Genomic DNA, 24006 nt, shown 5'->3' on the forward strand with positions numbered 1-24006 from the left:
GAAAATCCTCATCTGGCATTTTCATGAGATACCAAACCTACTTCCTTTTGGGATACAGAGTTAGCTGCAATGGCCTCATTTAGCTATTTCTGTCCTTGAGGCTTGGGGTTCTTTGTACACCATGACTTTTGGACTGTCAAGTGATGACCTTGATGAGGCATGGGTGAAGAAGACAAAAGCATGGGACTTGAAGTCCTTGGAACAGGGCTAGGACTAGGCCATTTTTTCCTAAGCCTATCTATATAAATTTGGATCTGGAAAAAGTTAAGCTATCTCCTAACCAAGGCTTGCAATCTCAACTTCATGTCATCAGCAAGCAGTGAATTTCTACTCTGACACACAACGTGCTGAGCACTGGTGATGCAGAAAAGGGCAAGAGGCAGTCTGTATACTTGAGGAGCTCACTATAGCCAGGGCCTGTCAGTTCCACCTCCAAGGCTTCTCCAGTCTATTTCACCTCCATGGCATCTCTGGTCCATTTCACCTCCCTCATTTCTGGTCCATTTCACTTCCTGCATCTCTGGTCCATTTCACCTCCCTCTTCTCTGGTCCATTTCACCTCCCTCATTTCTGGTCCATTTTACCTCCTGCATCTCTGGTCCATTTCACCTCCCTCATCTCTGGTCCATTTCACTTCCCTCATCTCTGGTCCATTTCACCTCCCTCATCTCTGGTCCATTTCACTTCCCTCATCTCTGGTCCATTTCACTTCCCTCATCTCTGGTCCATTTCACTTCCCGCATCTCTGGTCCATTTCACCTCCGGCATCTCTGGTCCATTTCACTTCCCTCATCTCTGGTCCATTTCATTTCCCCATCTCTGGTCCATTTCATTTCCCCATCTCTGGTCCATTTCACCTCTGCTGCATCTCTGGTCCATTTCACCTCCCTCATCTCTGGTCCATTTCACCTCCCTCATCTCTGGTCCATTTCACTTCCCTCATCTCTGGTCCATTTCACTTCCCTCATCTCTGGTCCATTTCACTTCCCTCATCTCTGGTCCATTTCACTTCCCTCATCTCTGGTCCATTTCACTTCCCGCATCTCTGGTCCATTTCACTTCCGCATCTCTGGTCCATTTCACTTCCCGCATCTCTGGTCCATTTCACTTCCCGCATCTCTGGTCCATTTCACCTCCGGCATCTCTGGTCCATTTCACTTCCCTCATCTCTGGTCCATTTCATTTCCCCATCTCTGGTCCATTTCATTTCCCCATCTCTGGTCCATTTCACCTCTGCTGCATCTCTTGTCCATTTCACCTCCCACATCTCTGGTCCATTTCACCTCCCACATCTCTGGTCCATTTCACCTCTGCTGCATCTCTGGTCCATTTCACCTCCCACATCTCTGGTCCATTTCATCTCCCTCATCTCTGGTCCATTTCACTTCCCTCATCTCTGGTCCATTTCACTTCCCGCATCTCTGGTCCATTTCACCTTCCCCATCTCTGGTCCATTTCACCTTCCCCATCTCCGGTCCATTTTCCTTCTGCAGTATCTCTCCTCTATGCCCCCTTCTATATTCTGACACTTCCCCATCCTGGTACAGTTTATCCTTTCATGCCTGGACTGTGGCAAAAGCTGGGGGAGGACATCTTCCATCTATCTCAAGTCAGCCACTGTCCTAAAGTGCAGGTCTAACCATGTTAGCCCCTACTCAAAAAATTCTAGTGATTCCCTATTTCCCTCAGGAGCAAATATAAAATACTCTTTTTGGAAAGACTGAACTTAGCTGCTCCTTCCTCCCTTTCCAGTCTTACACCCCATTCCCCAACACATACTCTTCAGTTCAGTGATGCTGGCATAAGTATAGGGAGGCTTTCCTTCTGAAGGCTGGCTTTGGAGAAGTATTTCTCTGGTAAGTACAGGCCATGATTTGAATTGTCCAAGATGTATTTGGTGCTAGGGAGCCAGAACTCTGGAAGAGACCTTGACTAGATTTTAGACCAGTGTATCTGTTGTTTGAGAAGACCCAGGAAGCCACTTACTATAGGATCTTGGATTCTGAGCTACAAGATACCTGGGAGGACGTTTTGTATAGGTGCAGAGGCCAAGGCCCAGAGAGGGGAAGATTTACCCCAAATCCCACAGGCATATATCAGGGCTGGAATTTGTATCCCACTCTTGATAATAGCCCTTGTCTCACAAAGCTTTTGTGAAAATCCAACGAGATCATATATGTAGTGCTTAGCCCAGATCCTAGGACACAGCTTGTTTCTTCTTTATGGACTTTAAGTCTAGGGCACCATCTTACGCTGCTTCCCCTCATCTATTTCATGCCACCTTTATGACCTTAACCACGTTGCTTCATCTTGCTGGGTGTTTCAGTTTCCTCACCTGGATTAGACTTGTGAGGGCCATTCCAGTTCTGATTCTGATGATACTAATACTATGCATTTTTACAGTCACAGAAGTTGGAGAAATTTGAAGGGTGCCTGGGGGTCTCTTTTTTTTTTTTTTTGCAAGGCAAATGGGGTTAAGTGGTGTGCCCAAGGCCACACAGCTAGGTAATTATTAAGTGTCTGAGGCCGGATTTGAACTCAGGTTCTCCTGACTCCAGTACTGGTGCTTTATCCACTGCGCCACCTAGCCATCCCCGCCATGCTCAGTTCTTTACAGACAGGATGACAGGTGCCTCCGGCATTGGTTCTGTCCATTTGTGTCATCTTGGTTGAATGACCAAGTGATTTGGAGTGATGGGGTATAAACTTGCAGTTATTCTCGAGTTGTTTGTTCATCTCTTTGGACAACTTGACTACTAGGGATGCATCCTGGACTTGATATTTGTCTTATTTCTCTCTATATCATTGATAGCAGACCCACATTTGACTTTGAATATGAAGATTTTCCCCCCACTCCCCATTTTCTTTTCTTGTCTTGACTACATTGATTTTGTTCATGCAGAAGGGTTCCAATTTCAAATACCCCAAAGAATTTCTTTTCTCCTTTGTTGCTGCAGATTGTGGTGTTATCTTAGTTTGTCTGTTCTTTTGAGGCTCCCCATTGTCTGTGGCATGAGAGCCTTTGAACCATATCATCTGAAGGTCACTTTTGTCATCGCAATCCTTTTGTTCCTTTCTTGCAGGCTGCAAAACAAGAGCTAGAGCGTCAGCGCCGGTTGGAATGGGAGAGAATTCGCCGACAGGAGCTTCTCAATCAACGGAATAGGGAACAGGAAGAAATTGTCCGACTGCAAACGAGGAAGAAGGGTCTGCACCTCGAGCTGGAAGCGCTGGTGAGAGCTTCACGCTACAGTGGGCTGGTCTTTCCCCTTGCCACCCAAGACAGAGTTCTTTGGTGGGAGGCCTTCAAGTGCAAAGATTCAGAATGGAGGATTCTCCTTTACTTTTCATTGATGCCTTTATTTGTTACCTGCCAGAATACAGTGACGAGGTTGCTGGGCAAGACAGCTACCTTCCAGTGCTGGAGGGACTCATTGGATTGGGATTGGTCACAGAGGGAAAGTGGCAAAGAGTTGGACCATGTTTAAGAGTGGAGTTCAGGGGTGGCTAGGTGGTGCAGTGGATAAAGCACCAGCCCTGGAGTCAGGAGTACCTGGGTTCAAATCCAGTCTCAGGCACTTAATAATTACCTAGCTGTGTGGCCTTGGGTAAGCCACTTAACCCCATTTGCCTTGCAAAAAAAAAAAACCTAAAAAAAAAGAGTGGAGTTCAGGGAGCTCCAAAATGATCCCCCCCTTCCAGCCTTTATGTAGCCACACTTCAGTTCCCAGCTCCAGATTTTTTCATGGGCTGATCCTCAAGCCTGGAAGGCTCTTCTTCCTCATTACCAATCAAGAAACATTAGGCATCTACTGGAGAAAGTTTCTCATTCTATTTTCTGACTCTTAATTCTTGTCTCTCTTGGCCTTTGGACAGAATGGCAAACATCAGCAAATCTCAGGGAGACTTGAGGATATGCGACAGAGAAAACAGACTCGGAGGAATGAGTTGGAAGTCCTCGACAAGCAGTGTGACCTGGGGATCCTGGAAATCACACAGCTTCAGCAGCAGCTCCAGGTGACTCCCTTTCCCGAGGCTAGGTTCCATGCCTCCCCCTGGCCCAACTCAGCCTTGCTCCCAAAGCCACAGGGCTTTCTGGAAGAACTGCACTGAGCTCTGAGGAGAAGTTCTTTGGTTGTGACTGTTATGCTGTGCTCTTCCCAGGCTTCATTCTGGCCTCTGATTCTGACCTGGACTGGGGACTTGGGGGAGTGGTTGGTTTTGGGGTGTTTTTTGGTTTTTAGGAGAGGGTTAGAGGACTTATTTAGAAATAATTTGACAACAGCTTGGAAGTAGGGAACCTCCAACAAAGGGTTTCCTGGTTTTTTTCTGTAAGGAATCTCAGAACCAGCTTGTCTATTTGGTACCGGAGAAGCAGAGACTCCAAGAGAGAGTTCAGCACCTACAGCCGGACACCTCAGCCAGTGAGTTCCCTCCCAGTCCCCTTGGTGCTAGGCTGGCTTCTCTATCCATGCCAGGGGAGGCAGCTCTTCCAGACTCTGCCCAAGCCCTCGGCCCCAAGCCTCAGTTAACGAACCTGCTCAGTGATGCCCTTGTGGGCCATGCCTATGATATTGGGTCTCCAGCCACTAGAGGCCCTTGTGGTGAGGAGATCTGGGCAAGTCCTTATCCTTGCAGAAGTCTTTCCCCCAGGCCTCCTTGCTTCCCTCTGAGTCCCTGGGTTTCTCTGAAGTGGTCCATAGGTAGAGAGGACAGTCGTATCCCTGCATTTGTTGAGCCATGCTCCAATGGCTGAGCAATGGGAGCATTTTGTGCAGACACATCTTCATGGTCTTTCTTTCCTCCCTGATTTGATACTTTTTTCAGTTCAGTCCTGCTGAGGGCTTGCTTAGTTCCGGACCAGGCTCTGCACCCCCCCCAAGTGCCCATCTCCATATCTTCAAGGTTTGGGGGTCTTAGGCAATCTAATGGTCTGGACTGGAGCCTCCAAATTGCTTTCATTTGTATTTCCCTAATTTTGAATGAAGGATTTGGAGTTGGGGTTTTTTTGTGTTGTCGTTGGCCATATTTCTTCCTTTGAAAACTGCTGGCTCATATCCTTTTGGTCACTTGTCAATTGACTAATGGCTTTGGACTTATAAATTTGAATATAATAAAATTATTTATTTTGAAGCTGTGACCATTATTGGAGAAACTGAGGACACATTTTTCCCCCAGTGAATTTTGTCTCCTGGTTTGAGGATGGAAATTGTCCAGTCAATATTCTCTGCTTCTTCTCCATCCTGGAATTCATTTTGACACTAGATCCAAAAGGCCACTGGGGTTTGGCTCTTGCATTTGGTTTCTTTTGCCACCTTTTAGCTTCATGTCCAGCATCTATGGGAAGGGCCCTGTCTGATTTGCTCTCTGTCTCTGTCTTCTTCCTGCTCCCTTTTCTCTCTTTTCCTAATGCTTGGCTCCTTCCTTTGCTTTTCTCAAGGAAAAAAAAGAAAAGAAAAGGAAGTCCAATTCCAGTCCTACCTTAGATGCTCATTAGTTGTGTAATCCTGGATAAACCAGTAAACTTCCGTGTGCCTCAGTGTCCTCCCCTGTAAAATGGGGCTGAAATGAACACCTACCTCCTAGGATTGTGGTGGGGATTGATGAAATGATATGTGAAAAGTGCTTTGATAACCTTACAGTGCCACAGAATTTCCAGTTAAAATGATTAGTGACGGGGTGGCTAGGTAGCGCTGGCCCTGGAGTCAGAAGGAACTGAGTTCAAATCCGGCATCAGAACAGATAATTACCTAGCTGTATGACCTTGAGCAAACCACTTAACCCCATTGCCTTGAAAAAAAAATGGTTAGTGACTATTCAGAACCCCAGAAATGACCCTGATAGACTGGGCCTCTCACTGCCCTTCTGACATATGCACGTGCTTTCTGACCTCAGTTTTGTCCTGTCTTGTGGATCATCTTTGACCTCATTTTGTATCCCCAGCACTTTGAGACCCTTGTAAGGTACTTAATAAATGATTGAGTTTTTTGGACAATTTGGGTTAAGTGACTTGCCCAGGGTCACATAGCTAGTGCGTGTGTGAAGCTGATTTGAACTCAGGTCTTCCTGACTCCAGGGCTGTACTACCCAGCTGCTCCATATTAAAATACTTTGGATTGAGTGACTGACTGCCTTCAGTGATGATCCCTCTTGAACCCTGCCTGCATTTCCTTCCCTGTAGAACATGTCTTTAAAGGTGTGTTTTGCCATAGATGGCACCAGACCTAGCTCCTGCCAACCCCCCTCTCCCCCAGCTGACTGAATACCAACTGCCTTCCGAGACCCAGGGGAGGGGAAGAAGCATATCTAGAGCACCCTGGTGGGCCAGGCACTGTGCCAGCTCCTTACAGAAAGTCTCTGACTCTAACAACCCTAGGAAGAAATGTTGCTATTATACCTCCATTATGTTTGAGGAAACTGAGGCAGGCAGTATTAGGTGCCTTCCAGGGCCACCAGCTCAGGAGTGTCCACATCTGGATTTGCACTGGGGTCCAGCACTTTCTTTGCTGTACCACCAGCCTCTCATCATGTGTAATGATCCTGGCAGGGCTCAGGAGAAGCTGGAATGAGATTATCCCTAGCCCCACTACCACCATCTTCCCTAGTCAGGAAGACCCAGCCCTGGCCTCAGAGCCTGAGTCCTGGGACCTCTGCCACCAACAATGCCGTGTGTGTGTGTGTGTGTGTGTGTGTGTGTGTGTGTATGTGTGTGTGTGTGTGTGTGTGTTTCAGATCTGGGAATCGGGGCTGTTCACAAGAAGTCTCTGGAAAAGGAGGGTCTCTGCCACAGACTGAAGGAGCAGTTGGATGAGCTGGAAAGAGAGACAGCCACCAAGCTCTCCGAGATGGATGCATTTAACAGTGAGCTGAAGGTGAGCCCCTACTCTGGGAGCAGGCCCTCAGGGCTGGCTGTGCATGCTCGCGTCGGGTTCATCGTCTTCACCCCATTTGTGTCGTGCTCTTAGGTTTGGTTGGTGGAGGCTTTTGGAGCAGCTCCCTCGAAGGGATGGCCACCCGGGTCACCAGCCCCCCAACTCGGCCGAGGCTTGCCAGGGTGAAGGGAAGGGGATGCTAGAGCAGCAGTTACCAGCCCTACCCTTGCAGCCTGAAGCTTGGGCACCTGGTGACTGAGCGGTGATGGCCGGCAGCCCCTGTCCTTCTCTGCATGAGCTGTGGCCAGAGTGCGGCAGGCCACCACATCCTTGCCAGTGCTCTGCTCCCCAAAGCAGAGTGTAGCCCTGGCTCCATCGCATGGCACTGGAGTCCCAGGCCCGCTTTTCTGATACCGCCCTCCAAGGAGCGGCAGGAGGAGCGGGGAGGCCATGCATGAGTGAGGAGAGAGAACCAGGGCCCCAGGCATGCAGCAGCCCCCTTGGGTTAATTGGGCTTTTTGTCTGCCTTATCTTTCAGTGTGTGACTGTGGATGACTCTATGCTGCGGTGCCTTTTGTCCCTGCTCAGCTGTCTCCACCACCTCTTCCTCTTACTTAAGGTTACTTTCCCACCTTGGGCTCGCTTTTCTTGGAGTGACGTCTCGGCTCTCTCTGCCTTCCCCTGCCGCACAAACCATGTGGACCTCTTTCCTTTCTGCTCGCTTTCATAGCCTTCTGCTCTCTGACTGGCTGTGCTTGGAGCCAAAGACTCGGGCCCCTGGCTCCCTTTCTCTCAAAGAGACCAAACTCTCAGTCTGCCCCAGCTCCTAGCCTCTCGGCGGGACTGAGAAGGGAGTGGGCTCAGCCCATGATCGATGGGAGATGGTGTTTGGGGTGAGTCAGTGTTTGAGCAGAAAGCGGGGCTCGTGGGACTCCCTGCCTAAGTGGGATCTGGGAACCAGGCTTCCAGGGACAGGGGGTTTTGTTTGTCAGGTAAGATAAAGAAATGTGATTGTGCACAAACTGTTCAGCCTCTGCAGGGCTCTGGGCTGCCCCTCACCCACCCCAGCCCCAGGCTCCCCAGGGAGCACTGTCCCCCCATTGCCCTTTCATGGCAGGAGACTTTGCTGGCTCATTTCCCCTCCTTGTTCACACCCCTAATGTGCAAACAACACTGACAGCCTCTTTGCTATTGCCCTCACTTGGCATCCTGTCTCCTGCCTCTGCCCCGTTGCTCCAGCCTCCTAGGCTGGAGCATTCTTCTCCCTTCCACTTCATCAGAACCCTGACTTCTCAAGTCACATTTCGGGGGACCCTTCCTCTAGGTGACCTTTTCTTAAACCCTGATTTCGATTCAGGCACTGTGCCAATGTGAGAGGTGGTTTCTACCTTCAAGGGACTTTTCTAATGAGGGGGAGACAGGATCCCACAAGAAGGGAATTTGGATCGAAGTGTCCCAGGAGTTCTTGCAGTTGATTGGCTATTGCCTCTGGTGACCTGTACAGCAGAAGTGTGGTTGGTTCTTAGACAACTCCACAATGGGCATTCTGGTTTGGGGGGGTACACGGTCTTGTACCCAGCATGTTATGTGTTGTCTGCCAGTCGGACAAAAACTCCTTGAGGGGAGGAATATTGACTTAAATTGGTCTGTACCTTTGTGGTCCATTTGGGAGACGGAGGCCAACGTTTTTCTAGCCCTGAACGTCAGTGATGCTGTTGCATGACCCACCCTGGCCTATCCAGGCCTGCCCATTGTCTACCACAGGACTTCTTGAACTTCTGTCCTGCTACCTTTGGGAAGGTGGGAGAGGGAATAAGTGAGTGGGCCAGACTTACGTTATTTCATTGGATCCTCATAGTCAAACCCACCCCACCCCCCCGGGAGGCAGCATTTTTAGCTCATTTTAGAGAAAAGGAAACTAAGACATGCAGTGATTAAGTAAGTTAACCAGGGTCAGAGACAGCTAGTTAAATGACTGTGCCTGGATTTGAACTTGGCTCTTCCTTACTCCAGTCCCAGCACCCTGTACCTTGTCACTTGACTACCTTTATTTGTTAGTACTTTCATCAGTAGGAATATGAAGGGAATGATGGGAAGATGAAGCATTTTCCTAGGACCCAAGGGAACTTTGAAATGTGATGGTAGGGAAGGCCCAAACAGGACAAGCCTATCCTTGAAGAGGTATCAGAGGATTAGCCGTACTGGTGCTGTTCCAGAGTTGTGAGTTGGAGGGACATTGAGATGCCCATCAAGATTGGAATCAAGTGAGAGTTGAATATCCCCACCCCTTTAACCTCTTTGTAGCCTTGGGCACTCTTGGTCACTCTCCTTGATAGCATCTTCTCTCTGGGTTTTGGGGACTCCTCTCCTGGTTCTCTTCCTCCTTCACTCTCTGTCCTTGGCTGAATCCTCCTCCAGAGGTATCCCCTAGGGCTCTGTTCTCTCTTCTTCTCTCTCTGTCCTATTTCACTGGGTGATCTCATCAGCCCCCAGGAATTTCATGACCATCTCTATGCTGACGACTCTCAGATCTCCTTATCCTGCCCCAGTCTCCCTGTTGACCACCAACCACCTTTCAGACATCTGGACGTCCTGGAGACGTCTTACACTGGACGTTTCCAAACCACACTGGTTCTCTGTGCACTTGTGACCTATGGATTTCACCTTGGATCAGTTTCACTTCTGCAACATTTCTGGCTGATTTCACCTGGGCCAAGTCTGGTCAGTTTTACTAAGTCTGGGCGGTTTCACCAAGTCTGGGCGGTTTCACCTCGGCCAGGTCTGGGCGGTTTCACCTCGGCCATGGATGCCTCCCCACCAAGTCCCTCATTTCCTCATGCCTGGACTTTGGCAGAGCTCCCCAGATGGGGTTGGGGTTGGGGAACTATAGGAGTCTGTGGTGGGGATCCCTTCCTGCCTCACTGCCCCCACTCCAGCCCATCCTCCAGCCACCAAAGTGATTTTCCTAAAGTTCACCTCTGACCATGACAGCCCTACTGAAAAACTCTCATGGCTCCTTGTGGCCTCCAGGATGAAATACAAATGCTTTGTTTAGTCTTCAGAGCCCTTCATAATATAGCAATCTCACACACACCCTTTTCCAGTCTTCTTACACCATCTTCACATCCTCTTTGATTTAGTGGCCCCAGCCTTGTGGCTATCCCACAAATGGGACCCTCCATCTCCTGACTCAAGGCATTCTCTCTGGCTATGCCCCAGGCCTGGATACTCTTCCTCCTTTGCTCTGACTACTGCTTCCCTGGCTTCTTTTCATGAAGCCTTCCCTCTCGATTATCTCCTTTTTATCCTACATACACCTTCTTACTCCATCACTTCAGTGGACTCCTAGTCTTCCTTGGACCTCAACATAACTTTGATCAATGGCCTACATTTGTATTGGCTTGGAGGTTCTGCCTGATTTTCTTTAAGGGTTTACAGTCTCTTCTTCACTCACTTCCAGCTGCTTCTCTTCCTCCACTTATTCTTGGTCTCCATCTGTTGGACACCTCTTCTACTTCTCTTCCCAAAATCTTGTTCTTAAGAGCCAGCTACCCCTCTTAGGATGACTTCCCTTTTGGGCTTCCCCTCTACCCCATCCAGAGTGAAGTCATTCTTGGGCCTTGTCTAGAATTCTTCCTCTTTGTTGACCACCTTCTTCCCATCTTCCTCCTTGTGGGTCAGAATCAGGTCCAAAAGGGTGAATGTCCTTTGTTGTGGTAGCTTCCTCCATAAAAAGAGGGAATGAGCAGCATATCAAGTCAAGAAATGTGAGCACCATCAGTGCCCAGAGGAACAGAAATGAGAAGAGTTGTTAAGATGAGGTTAGGGCCCCAAGGGCTCATGCACCCTGGGGGGACAGACTTCTCTAAGAAGTAGTTAGCCATTTACTGAGCCAGACCCTGTCTCTTTTCTGTCCTCAGCATAGCCTGTATTGTGTGGGTGTGGGATTGAGGAGTCCACTCTCGCCTCGCTGTCTCCACAGCTAGAGACTTTGCTGGCCACATCATCACAAGAAAAGTGTCCAGGGTGTTTTAGGTAGAATCTTTTTGATGAAAGGGACCCCGAGGTTACTCAGGCCTTGAGCCTGCTTTTCTTTATTCTAACTACTCCTCCTGGAGGCACCCCTGTGAGATCATCCTGTGGCGGGTCTCTCAGCTCCACTCTCCCATCTGACCCTCACTCCTCGGCAGTTCTATCGCTCCCCTGTGCCAATGTGTAAAATAGGTTGTGTTTGCAGTTTGTGTATGGCACAAATCTCTAGGGATATGTGAAGATTAAATTGTCCTTGCCTTCAAAGAGCCTTCATTTTATAGAGGGAACCACATGTCTGCTGAAAGTGTGTGCAAAGAGAGGAGTTCCCTAGACGAGTCTGAGTCCTGGTGGGGCAGGGGTCTGTTTGGAGGAGGCACCTGAGCTGCACTGTGAAGGAACTCATTGGGGGAGCTGAGAAAAGGTGCCTTCCTGCTTACCCATAGGAGGTGTGTCGGGAGAAAATCAGTGTAGTGTGTGGGACAGAGCAGCCGGGAGACCCAGAAGGAGCTGGTCAGCAGGAGCCAGCTGGTACGGGAGGAGCCGTTCCATTTGTCGGCATGCAGTGTGGCAGGCTCAGAACTATACTACAATCTGTGGATGGCAGATGCTGTGCATGTAGAGCTTTGATTGAAAGTCTCAACAGTATGGTCATTTCTGAGCCTGTGCCCCAAGAACTGAACTCTTTTCATCCCAGAGAAAATGTGTGGAGCAAAAACAACTGACCCAGTGTTTGCCCAGAGTCCACCTTCTGCCAAGAGGAGGAGCGGACCTTCTTCTAGGGAGCTTTCCATTTTCCTTGTGGGAGTCACAGTGGATCTCAGGTTCTGCAAGAGAGGCCACCTAGTTAGACCAAGTCTGAGGAAAGACTGGTGGGTGAGTTGGCAATTGTGGCAGATTAATCACCTGTTATTTCCTGATCAATGATCTCCATCAAAAGTGCTGCCTGGGGATGTGTGCATGTGACTCCTACATGAGGCCTGTGCTTCTACTTTGAGGGCAGCCTAGGGGTCTGAGTCTGGTAACAAGCCACTCATCTGCCATCTCTCCAGGCATGTGGCATCTCTGCTCACATGATCAGTCCTCAGGCTGATGTGCCAAGGAAGACCGTGCTGTCTAGAAGCCATGGATCCTGGCGACCCTCACCAGCTTTTACCAGGCAGGAAGAAGGGCCAGCAAGGAAAGCCGAAGGGTCAACCTTCAGCAAATGATATTGGTCTTTACAATTGAGGTTTTCCCCAGCAATCCTTTCCCTTTCTCCTCCCAAAGAATTCTTAGTTCAAGACAGAGACAGAGAGAGAAAAGGAGAAGAGCAGAGGGAAAAACCAGCAGAAACACTCAGCCCATCCCAAACCTGCCACCCCCAGACCTGATGCCACGTACAATGTCCCACAGTTGCAGCCCCCTCTCTGCATGGGCGAGTATCTTGTCGTGTTCTTATTTCAGGCCAAGCATATTCTTGGTTGTCTCACAGCAGTATTGAATATGTTCTCTTAAAAATGACAGAAGACGCCCACAGAAACTTAAAAGTAGACGTAGAGAGGCTGACTCAAGGGACAGAGCTGGTGAGGAAACAAGTTTTACAGAGAGTCTGTACAGGAAAGACCCAAGGGGTTGAGCAGACTCAAGCCTCCAGGGGCAGGCAGCACAGGGCCTCTGTCTGCCTTCTGTCTTGCTCAAGTCTCTGGGCACTGGCCTGGTGAGCGGCCAGAGGAGGTGACAGCATGGGGCATGTCCTAGCAAGATTGGGAGGGAGCCCTGAGACTGGGCCGGAGGGTCCTAGGGAAACCATGAGGCTGCTTGATCTCAGTCATTCCCAGTTGGCGTCCAATTCATAAGTGTCTGAGGTTGGATCAGAACTCAGGAAGTTAAGTCTTCTTGATTCTAAGCTTGGCTCTCTTGCTGCTGGACTCCTATCTTCCCTCCTAGAGGTAGAGTCCCCTTTGCTGTCTTTAGTGGCTCCCCACCCTGGGATCTTCAGGCAAAGGGTTGGTTGGTGGTCACTTGGTTGATACAAACATTGTGAAGATGACTTTTGTCAGGAGCCGGTTAAAGAAGAGTCTCTGAGGGTGGATGGGTGGTCAGTGAGATTAGTATCTGCAAGAAGGCCACCTAGTAAGACCAAGACTGAGAAAAGACTGGTGGGTGAGTTGGCAGTTGTGGCACATCAGCATGTTGCCTGGACAAAGCATCTTCAGTGGTGTGGGTAGGGAATGAGGAAATGTGGACCATTGGGTGCTTTAGAAGCTGGAGAATGTCCAGGAAGAACGGAAGAACCTGGCAATGTTTAATCATGAAAAAATGAAAGAGAGAGTGTGTGTTTGTGATGAGAGAGATGACTAGGGTCTGTCATCCTGCTCACTGTCCCGGGCTAGGCAGGGTCACCTCTTTGTCAGGTTTTCTAGGAGCTTGGAACTACTCATACCATACTTGTCCTTTATCAGGGATGTTTTTCATGGTGACTGCTTTTCAGCCATGGGTTAAAGGGGATGTCTTTTTATAAAATTTTACTATATACTCTACATACATACACACACACACACACACACATATGTGTCTATACCAGATACTACATGTAGTGCTAGTTTTCAACAATTTTTTTGCAAGATTTTGAGCTTTACATTTTTTCTTCCCTCCCCTGTAAACAATCTAGCTCTACACATTTTTCCATGTTAAATATAGATCCATATCAATCATGTTATGAAAGAAGAATCAGATCCAAATGGAAGGGGAAAAAATATTAGAAAGACAAAAAGACATAATACATAAGACAACTTTTAAAACTCGGAGATCGGAAGCTCTAGTCTACACTCAAACTCCACAATTCCTTCTCTGGAATCACAAGTCTTTTTGAATTGTCTTTGATTATTGTACCATTGAAATGAACTTGTCTATCACAGCTGATGATCACCAAATATATTAGTGTGTCTGATGTTCTGCTGGTTCTGCTCACTTCATTCAGCATCAATTCATGCACGTCTGCAGGTTTTTCTGAAATCCCAGGAGGGGATGTCTTTAAAAATTTACTTATTATTATTATTATTATTAATTATATTTATTTAGGGCAATGAGGGTTAAGTAACTTGCCCAAGGTCACACAGCTAGGTAATTATTAAGTAACTGAGGCTGGATTTGAACTCGGGTCCTCTTGACCCCAGGACTGGTACTCTATCCACTGTGCCACCTAGCTAGCTGCCCTGAGGGGATGTCTTCTGAAAGCTCTTCCAGGGCTGACATTTGAGACTCTTTGTCCTCATGGAGATAATGCAGGCCTCTTTAGAGTGTTTAGTCCTGGCTCCTCTTTTTTAGTAATAGTGAGTTAATAATCAGATACACAACAATGAAAATATGGGTTGCCCACCAACAACCCACTTTTCATTCAAAAACATGACCAGAAGGCAATTGGTCTTTAATTTTTTTTAAACAGCTTTGCAAGACTTATTGGGGACCCAAAATTCTCCCCTCTCCTAGCTTTCACTGTTCCTGAAAATGATTGAAATCCAATTCTTAGTCCTGTGGGAGGCAGGGGGAAGCATTTCTCCAGGAGCCGCCAGCTCCACCAGCTGGAATTTTCCTGTCTTCTCCTTGCTCTGATCAGATTTGCCTTGTTTGTGCTGAAACACCTCCTTGCATTGTTTCCAGTTCTCATGACTTTTCTTTCTTTTTCCATAGGAATTGAGAGAAAACTACAACACACAGCAGTTGGCCCTTGAGCAGCTCAATCAGATCAAACGTGAAAAACTCAGAGAGATTGAGAGGAAAAGGGTCGAGGTGACCCAGAAAAAGAAACTGGAGGAAGAGGCTACCAGGTGAGGCGGACCACAGGCTCCCAGGCTCATCTGCTAGGGCACTCTGCTACTCTTTTGTGAGCTGGGGCTGGGGCCTTCCCTCCCCTTCCTGGACCCATGCTTGGGGCCCTGGGCTCCTTTCCCGTAGGGACGGCCAGAATGTGAGGGGAGCCAGGCCCTCTCATGCTCCCTCTCAAGACCCAGAAACATCAGCATGTGGGCCCCTGAGCCAGGAAGCAGTGTTCATACATGGAGAAAACCCATCAGTAGGCCTTGAACTGCAGACAACAGGGTCAGGGAAGCTCCTGGGGGGCAGGGCCTGCTGGTGTGATATGGGATCCTTGGGACCCAACCTGGCACCAGCCCAAAGCAGGCCCTGGAAGAGGTCTTGCAGTCCATGGCGTGAGCAGAATGAGGGTGATCAAGGGCACAGGGCCAGATTGATAGGAGGCTGACCGCCTTGTCTCAGTGGCCATGAATGACTCTCCATTGTTTGTGCACTGGTTAAACTGGTCACCACCTGAGCTCCTTAGTGTCTTCTTCCTCCGGGTCAGAAGCTTCAGAAAGAGGTCCTCAGAGAGGCATTCTCAGATTCTTGGATGATTCCTGGTCCATTTCCCCAGGTCTCAAGACCAGGATTGATTTTTTTTTTCCTTCACCACAGAAAAATCGAGGGAAAAAAGGATCCAGAAGGATCCTCATGCAGAAGAAATTCAGGGAGCTCAGAGCACTCTATCTTTTTTAATTGAATTTTACAATTTTTCTCCTCAATCTCCCTTCCCTCTCCCCATTCCCCCCACAGAAGGCATTCTGTAAGTCTTTACATAGTTTCCATGCTAAACACTGATCTAAGTTGAATGTGATGAGAGAGAAATCAGATCCTTGAGGGGAAAAAAAGTATAAGAGATATCAAAATTACATAGTAAGATAATGGGTTTTCTAATTTAAAGATAACAGACTTTGGTCTTTGTTCAAAGTCTGCAATTCTTTCTCTGGATACAGATGGTATTCTCCATCGCAGATCCCCCAACATTGTCCCTGATTGTTGCTCTGATGGAATGAGCAAGTTTAGTGATGTCTATCATCAAGTAAAGACTATCAGACTGCCTTCTGGGGCGGGGGAGAGTGAGATTAGGGGGGAAATTGTAAAATTCAAAATTAAATTTTTAAAAAAAGATTGATCATTGAGGAAAGCTAGGTGGCCTAGTGGATAGAGCACCAGTCCTGGAGTCAGGAGGACCTGAGTTCAAATCCAGCCTCAGACAGTTAATAATTACCTAGCTGTGTGGTCTTGGGCAAGTCACTTAATCCCATTGCCTTAAATAAGGTAAAACAAAAAGATTGATCATCGCCCCCCTGTTGCTGTTGGGGTGGCCGGTGTTGTTCTGGTTCTACTCATCTCACTCAGCATCAGTTCATGGAATCCTCCTAGGCTTCCCAGAGCACTCTTAACCCATTACACTCATAGTCTCTCCTATGGGTTGACTTTAGTCCTGTCCTGAGCTTCAGGCCATGACCACTGACCTGAACAGAGGGATTGCCCTGTCCTTGTCCCTTCTCTTTCCTTGACTGGTGGCCTCCCAAGAGGAGCATCTCCTCTCTAGGGAGAGGTTGTCAGAGGCTTTGTCTTATTACCCGGGTGGGCATGTGAAGCTGCCAGAGACCCCAGGGGCAACTCCCCTGGGGAGTCTTTCTGAGAAAGGAAGCAGGAGGGTTCTGAGTGTCCGCAGGCAGCAGGCTGAGAGCCGGAGGTGAGTGGGGCAAGGTCTCCTGCCCCGGGCCTTAGCAAAGGCAAGAGGAGGGCCTGGGCTCAAGAGCAAAGATTTCTCAGTGAGTAACAAGCCATGGCGCCCAGCCTCCTTCAGGGCCCCCACCCCAGGCGGAGTTACCCCCAGGGAGGAGCTCCTCTCCACTCCAGGAGGATGCCCCAAGCCTGCTGGTCTCTTTATCTTTTAAGGAAAGCGAAGCAAGGGAAGGAAAACCTGTGGCGAGAAAACTTGAAGAAAGAGGAAGAAGAGAAACAGAAACGATTCCTAGAAGAAAAAGTCCAACAAGAATTGCCAAGAGCCGAGATCAAGCCATGTGAGGCTGAGAAAGGGGGGAAGAGGGGGGAGGACCAGGGTCTGGAGCAGGCCTCCCTGGGTGGAGCCAGCTCTGCCATTGGCCTCAGGCTCAGCACCAGCCCTTCCCAGGCCTGGGGTCCTTCTGCAGCCGCAGTCTGGCCCTCAACTCTCTTGAGTGGATGGATGCAGCTGGGGCTGAGGGTCATCTTCTCTTTCAGGCGAGGCCCTCGGGGCCCCCGAGCCCAGGACAACAGCCAGCTGGGTGACCTACAAGGCCTTATATGCTTTTGAAGCCAGGAGTCATGACGAGATGAGTTTCAGTGCCGGAGACCTCGTGCAGGTAAGGAGGGCAGTGCTGGCTCCTCACCCCATCCACTCTGGGGGTGCCCATCAAGGTTCTCCTGGGGTGGCCTGGCTGGGCAGCCTCTCTGGGCATCACAGGTTCCCACTCTTGGCCTGTCGCCCCAGCCTCTCGTTTTCTCTCTTCAGGTGGATGAAAAGACCACAGGAGAACCTGGCTGGCTCTATGGCCGTTTTCAAGGCCACTCTGGCTGGTTCCCAGGGAATTATGTTGAAAAGGTGTCGGCCAGTGAAAAGCTTGTGTCCCCCAAGAAGGCCTTGCTGCCCCCTGCGACTGCTCTGTCTACTACCTCATCTGCTTCGGCTGAGTAAGTTTGGGAACAGTCTGGGGGCTTGGGCTTGCCCTGGGCATGGCCAAGAGGATGGCCAGACTACAGTGGCCCCCAGGCCCGCTTTTTCTCTGAGGGCTTCTGGGGTCCGGCCACTGAGCTTCCTTATGTGCCTATACTGCCCCCCCCCCCGCAGATCCCGTTCTTCAGGACAGCCCAGCACAGAGACCGATTACCAGAACATCCCCTTCTCTGCCCTCACGGTTAATGCCAACTGGCAGAAGAAATCCGCTTTCACTCGAACTGTGTCCCCTGGATCCGCATCTCCCGTTCAAGGACAAGTGGGTGGTCCTTTTTCTGTCTCGGGATGTCTCCAACTCTTCTCTTTGCCTGTCCTTGGGTGCCACGCTGCCTGGTACCCCAATAAGGGGCGACTCATGAAGGAGGCCTGCCCCCGCACCACAGGGCCCCTGGGGCTGGGTCTTGTTCCTTCTCCCAATTTAAAGCACAATTCACACACCACTCCGATGTCCTTTCATTGGAATGCCTTTTGTGTGATAAAGTTGCCTCAGTTTCTCCTCCTGTAAAATGAGGGGGATAGAGTAGAAGCTCAGATTGAGGTCTTCCCAAAGAAGCTCTGCCTTGCAGTGGTCTGGGGTCTGGACTTTGAAGGAGACTTCACAGGCTGAATGACAGATCTTGGGGGGAGGTTGAGAGAAGAAAACCCTGGCTGCTGGACCCTAAACCCACCCTCTCTGAGTTGCCCTAGGCAGCAAAGGGGCACCCAGACAGCAGCCACCAGAAGTGAGACTTGAACCCAGGTCTTCTGACCTCTTCTGGGCATTATTGCCTCTCTCAGTTCACTGTACCTGACAAAACTTGACTGAACCCTCCTTGTGGCGGCCCTTGCTCCCCACTTAGATGCTGGGTCTACTTTGTAGATTGACCCCACCTCCCAGTCCGGGCAGGGGCTCTGCTTTGCTCCTGCTTCTCAGCCGAGTGACCCCTGGACTTGCCTTCCCCAGGGACAGACAGTGGAAAACCTGAAGGCACAGGCCCTCTGTTCCTGGACTGCCAAGAAGGAGAACCACCTGAATTTCTCCAAGCATGACATCATCACGGTTCTGGAACAGCAGGAGAACTGGTGGTTCGGGACGGTGCACGGAGGCCGCGGTTGGTTCCCCAAGTCCTATGTCAAGATGCTCGCGGGGTCGGAAACCAGGAAGGAAGAGTGAGTACCCTGGGCCGGCTGAGGGAGGGGCTGGGGGCCGCTCTGAGCTCCCCTGGGCTCGTCCCCCAGGGCTTGTCAGGCCCTGGTTTTGCTTCCCCGGATCTGGGCTGGGAACAGACTCTGAGGCTTGTCTGAGAGCAGTAAGAACAGAGCCATGACCAGCCAGAGGCTTGAGATGAGGACCCTGAAGCTGACCAAGGGGGTCACACCGCCAGTGTTCCAGACTGGACTTGAACTCGGGGCTTCCCCACTCTACCACTCTGTCCTCGGCCTTAGGAAAGCCAGGGTCATCTTGTCCTGAGAAATAGATGCAGTAGAGTATGGAAGAGAGGTTGGTGCAATCAGCTGAGATGCACAGAGGCCAGTCCTAGCATCAGCATTTATGGAGCACCTCCTATGTGCCTGGGCTCTGCAATTATTAACTCTTTGGATCCTCACAACTTCCCAGGAACTGCCAGGTCTACAGGGGAGCCGAAATGCCTTACCCAAAGGCCCCCCGCTAGGAGGGTCTCAGGTCATACTTGAATTTGGGGCTTCCTGAAACCAAGCTCAGCTCTGTGCCCTGGCATGGTGGAAGGCCTCATAGGCTTGTCCTGACCCTAGCTTTTGCTCAGCATACAGTAGGCACTCAATCAGTGTTGTTGGGGCACTGGAGGGCCATGTCAACTGCGGGAAGCTCAGATTGAGGTCTTCCCAAAGAAGCAGTAGCAGTCGTCACAGGCTGCCTGGATGGGGGTGGGGCAAGATTGGGACAGGATGAGGGAGGCAGCCCAAGAGCCTGTAGATTGACCTCATAGTGACAGCCAAAGGAAAGGGAAGGCTGGGCACAGGCAGAGTCTGCTGAATGACCGACTTGGAGATGAGCAAATGACTGAGTGGAGGAGTAAATAGATGAACAAAAGAGTGAATGAGGGCAGCTAGGTGGCACAGTGGATAAAGCACCAGCCCTGGAGTCAGGAGTACCTGGGTTCAAATCCGGCTTCAGACACTTAATAATTACCTAGCTGTGTGGCCTTGGGCAAGCCACTTAACCCTATTTGCCTTGCAAAAACCTAAAAAAAAAATGAATGAAGGGACAAGTGAATAAACATGAAAGAGATGAGTGAATAAGCAAAGAAATGATTGAGTGAAGGAATGGATGAATGAGAGAATGAATGAATGAGTAAATGGAAGAATGAACAAGCAGGGGAAAGGTTGAACAAATGACTGAATAAACATGAAAGAGTGAATAACTAAAGGCATAAACCAATGAGTAATCAGTAATCTAAAGAAAGCATTTCTGTGCTTGGGTGTGGCAGGCAGCATGGTGCTGTGCCGATGACTGAGGTGACTGGACCAGGCAGGTCCTGGACTTGGCCTCAGCCTTTCCTGTTCTTGGGATTTCTGGGCCGTAGGTGAGCAGGGGGTGGGGTGCTTATGCAGCACCCCCTGTGTACCTCGCACTGTACTTGAGCTCCCTGGACCCTCACTGTCCCCCTAGGTGGGGGGGACTGGTTAGGAGTCTCATTTTACATTGGAGGAGACTTGGTCCAGCTTCCTCAGCCAGGATCTGGGGGAAACTGGACTGGAGCCTGGTTCTGGAGTGAAGGCACTTGGGGGGAGGGAGCCCCCCTGCCAGGAGTCACCTCTCCCCTCTTGTTTCCACCTATAGACCAGAAGCTGTCTATGCCAGCATCAGCCGGAAGCCAAGTGGCGCAGGCCCCACCATGGGAGAAGGTAACGGTCTGATCTCCTTGGACAGGACTCTAGGAGCCACACTGGGGGTCAGTCCTTTAGGGGGAGGGGGCCTCCAGGATTTATGAAATGCCTCCCATTTTTAAGGGGAGTTTGTATGTCTCCGTGTGTGTGCATGTGCGTGTGTGTGTGTGTGTCCATGTTTGCATGTGTGTTGTGTAAAAAGAAGCTGGGGGGGTGAGCATGAACAGTTGGGTGGATGGGCCTGGTGGGTGGGTGGTGGAGTGGTGAAGTTGAGGGACTTGTGTTTGACCCCGCAGTGGGGCAGCTGCTCATACATCATGGTCCATGACGCAGAGACACAGGACAGTGTTAGGAGGCTGGGTCTGGGGTTAGAATGACCCAATATCTAGTCCTTCCTCAGTTTCCTTATTTATAAACAGAATCATAATAGCACCATCTCCTGGGAGAAGCCAGTTCTAGGGTCATAGCCCCCAGCCCAGGGTCCCTGGATGGGGGCAGGGAGGCAGGAGGAGAGAGCAAGGAGGAAGCTATGGTCACTGTGGGAGATCAGACGGAGCTGGGGTAGAATGATGCCATTTGGCAGGTGATTGGGTCTCCTAGGACTTTGTCTCCCCCCACACACACAAGGCACCGACTGGCATTTCTGGGCAGAAGCCCAACAGAAGTGGGGTCCTGCAGGCCTCACTTGTGGGCCACCCATGTGACCTGACAACAGCCAAGTTGTCATCCCCTCTTCCTGGCAGAATACGTGGCACTCTATACTTACTCAAGCACGGAGCCTGGCGATCTGACCTTCACTGAGGGTGAAGAGATCCTGGTCACTCAGAAGGATGGGGAGTGGTGGACGGGGACCATTGACAGCCGGACCGGCATCTTCCCGTCCAATTATGTCAGAGCAAAGGAGCCCGAGGTAGACACACCTGAGGACCGTGCCTTGGGGAAAGGAGGGAAGCTGAGGACAGAGGGAGACTGGTCTGGGCACCACTGAATGTCAGGGCAGAGGGCAGTGCTCTAAGGAGATCAAGTCGAGACCCTAGTGGCACCCATGTTTTGTTATTCATCAAACTTGGATTGAGCAAGCCTGCTGAGAGGAAGCTGGGTCCTGCCCTTGGGGGACTTCTGATCCACTGGACAGTAATTGGGGGTAGGGGAGAATCCCAGGGGGGTGGGGTCCAGGGAGAGGTGGACTGCATCTTGGCCAGTGCACTTACCACCCAGGCTGAGCTCTTGGTAGAATCTCAGGACATGGCAGGGTAGTCTCATGCCCAAGTGCCAGCCAGCTGGCATGGTTGTGCTGAGCTCAGAGTAAGCAATTGGCAGGCCAGGGTGGCACAGGCCACGTGGAGGGAAAAGGTGGGAAGAGGGAGGCTGGAGGCTGGCATGTCCAGACCTCCTCCAGAGAGGTGGTTTCGGCTGTAGACCAGCTGGCAAGGCTGGGATGGGCAGAGGGCAGTACCCAAGAGGTCTGGTAGAGACTGGGTGACAGGTGAGGTCCTCCTGAGAGGCAGCATGCTCCCGGGATTGATGACCCATCTTCTGCGAGGTGAGGTCAGTCAGCAGCCAGCAGGACAGCAACTCTCCACTTTCTTTCCAGGCCCTGGGAAGCGGTGGTCGAGGTGGGACCCAGAACAAAAAGCCAGGTGGGTTGGAGGGGTGGGGTCCACTCTGGGGCGGGCCTCGAGAAGTCTTTCAAGACCCAGCCAGCCCCTCCCTCTCCTCTCACAGAGATCGCCCAGGTCACGGCTGCCCACGTGGCTTCAGGGGCTGAGCAGCTCAGCCTCTCACCTGGGCAATTGATCCTGATTCTGAAGAAAAACCCCAGTGGCTGGTGGCAAGGGGAGCTGCAGGTAACCCCCTGACCCCCCGCCCCACAGGCCAAGGCCATGCGCCCTGTCCACTAGATAGTCTCTGGGTCCTGGCACAGTCAGGCGCCTCCTGATGCCCTAACCTGGAAGGGCTCAGTCCACTGCCTCTGAACCTTCTCTGCCTTGTGGGGTGGCAGGCACATGCTAAAAGAGGGCCATCCAGGGGGTGACTGGGGAAAAGAGGTGCACCTGGCAGCCTTGCCAGGAAGGGAGGCTGGGGTGCTGTCCCTCTGTGTCTGCTGAGAGTGAGGCCCTGACTCCAGCAACAGTTGCCTGGCATCTCTTCTCAGGGCAGAGGCGTCAATGGCCTTTGTGCCCTGTGGCAGTAGCACAGGGGCTTTGGTGGCACCCTGGCAATCCCTCTGCCTTCGGGCCTTGACCTTGAGCCTTTTTCAGGCCAGAGGGAAAAAACGCCAGAAGGGATGGTTTCCAGCCAGCCATGTGAAGCTCCTGGGCCCGACGAGTGAGAGAGGGACCCCTGCCTCGCAGCCAGGTACCCAGAGTCACCCCTAACACAGACCTCTCAAGCTTCTCCCTCCAGAGTGCTCACACCGCACAGTCAGGCGCCCATCTCATCCTGAGAGCCGTTGCCATCACAGTCCAGATGGGCCGGTCACCCTGGACTGGCAGTGCAGATGTGGGACTGACTCTTGGCCCTCCATCCCCTCCAGGGTGTCAGGTCATAGCAATGTACGATTATGTCGCCAACAATGAGGATGAACTGAATTTCTCCAAAGGACAACTCATCAACGTCTTGAGCAGAGATGATGCCGACTGGTGGCACGGGGAGATCGGTGGGGTGACCGGCCTCTTTCCAGCCAACTACGTGAAGATGACCACCGACTCGGACCCCAGCCAGCAATGTGAGTAGCATCTATCTTGCGCGAGTCTGTGGTTGGGGGAGGGGGATGCCCTGTGCGAGGGTTCTCCCACACCTGCGGCCTCCTTGCTTGATGCCAAGTCTCCTTCCTGTGCTTTCATGTAGACTGCCTTCCAGGTGGGAACTCCTCTGGGCCTGTCATGCCCAGAGGTACTCCTGCTGCCCCTCTGGCAGCTTCCTGTCCCACCTCCAGAGAGTGGCATGCTCAGGGAGCACTTAACCTGGGCCCAAACCTTCCCGTTTCCTCATGTCCTCGCCTGGCCAGTTGGGGCTCTGGCTTGTCTTTGGGGCATACAGGTGGGATCTGGGATGAATGGGCCCAATCTAGTGACACGAGTGGGCAGCTCTCTCATGGTCTGCCTGCTTGGAGACGGGACTAAGTGTCTGACTCCAAGTGGGCATGTTGCTTTGTGGACGCTCAGTATTCAATTCTCTGAATTTAATTTTGTCCCATCGCCGGCCCCTGACTGGTCGCACTGACAATCTCTGCCTCTGAGAGGCCATGAGCCCTCAGCAGCAGGGAGAAGGTGGCCAGATGTGGGCACAGCCCTTAGCAAGTGGTCTGTTTGGAGATGCCAAGGTTTTTAAAAGGATAACATTAAAATTGGATAACAGTGTTCTTGGTGGGTATGGTGGTCCCCAGTTGCCTCTGGGGAGACCCCTGCCAGAAGGCTCTGTTGTGCCCCTCAGAGGGCAAGGCCTTCCTCCCGCTGTGTCCTCTGGATGGGCACCTGTGCAGAGGGTGGGCATTTTGGGTCATCTGATGCCTGGTGGTCTCCTTGTCTCAGACTCTTGATCACTTATCTGGGCAGGGGTCAGTGAGCATTGTCTGAGTGCCAGCCCCACCTGTCTGATGGGCAAGACAGCAGGCAAATGTCTTGACAGTGGGGGGAGGTGTGTCTGGGGAGGGGTGCCTTGTGGGCCTGGGGAAGAGGAATGAGGCGGGTTGGG

At 51.0% G+C, this 24006-nt stretch overlaps 1 protein-coding gene across 5 annotated transcripts in view; it reads left to right on the plus strand.

The window, feature by feature from the left end:
- ITSN2 (intersectin 2) overlaps nt 1–24006 on the plus strand; it is an 81639-nt gene that overhangs the window by 37017 nt on the left and 20616 nt on the right. For 4 of the 5 annotated variants that reach the window (XM_074194295.1, XM_074194311.1, XM_074194318.1 and 1 more), the window contains exons 13-28: nt 3084–3233; nt 3877–4017; nt 4337–4424; nt 6733–6872; nt 14574–14710; nt 16647–16771; nt 16971–17092; nt 17242–17420; nt 17578–17722; nt 18407–18612; nt 20264–20328; nt 21054–21220; nt 21905–21950; nt 22036–22157; nt 22572–22668; nt 22847–23038. In XM_074194295.1, coding sequence (XP_074050396.1) covers nt 3084–3233; nt 3877–4017; nt 4337–4424; nt 6733–6872; nt 14574–14710; nt 16647–16771; nt 16971–17092; nt 17242–17420; nt 17578–17722; nt 18407–18612; nt 20264–20328; nt 21054–21220; nt 21905–21950; nt 22036–22157; nt 22572–22668; nt 22847–23038 — 2122 coding nt within the window. Of the gene's footprint in view, nt 1–3083; nt 3234–3876; nt 4018–4336; nt 4425–6732; nt 6873–7410; nt 7492–14573; nt 14711–16646; nt 16772–16970; nt 17093–17241; nt 17421–17577; nt 17723–18406; nt 18613–20263; nt 20329–21053; nt 21221–21904; nt 21951–22035; nt 22158–22571; nt 22669–22846; nt 23039–24006 lie in introns of all 5 variants that reach the window. The other variant, XM_074194325.1, reaches the window with a different exon arrangement.

This window comes from Macrotis lagotis, chromosome 1 (assembly GCF_037893015.1).
Source record: "Macrotis lagotis isolate mMagLag1 chromosome 1, bilby.v1.9.chrom.fasta, whole genome shotgun sequence".
Taxonomy (NCBI): Eukaryota; Metazoa; Chordata; class Mammalia; order Peramelemorphia; family Peramelidae; genus Macrotis; species Macrotis lagotis.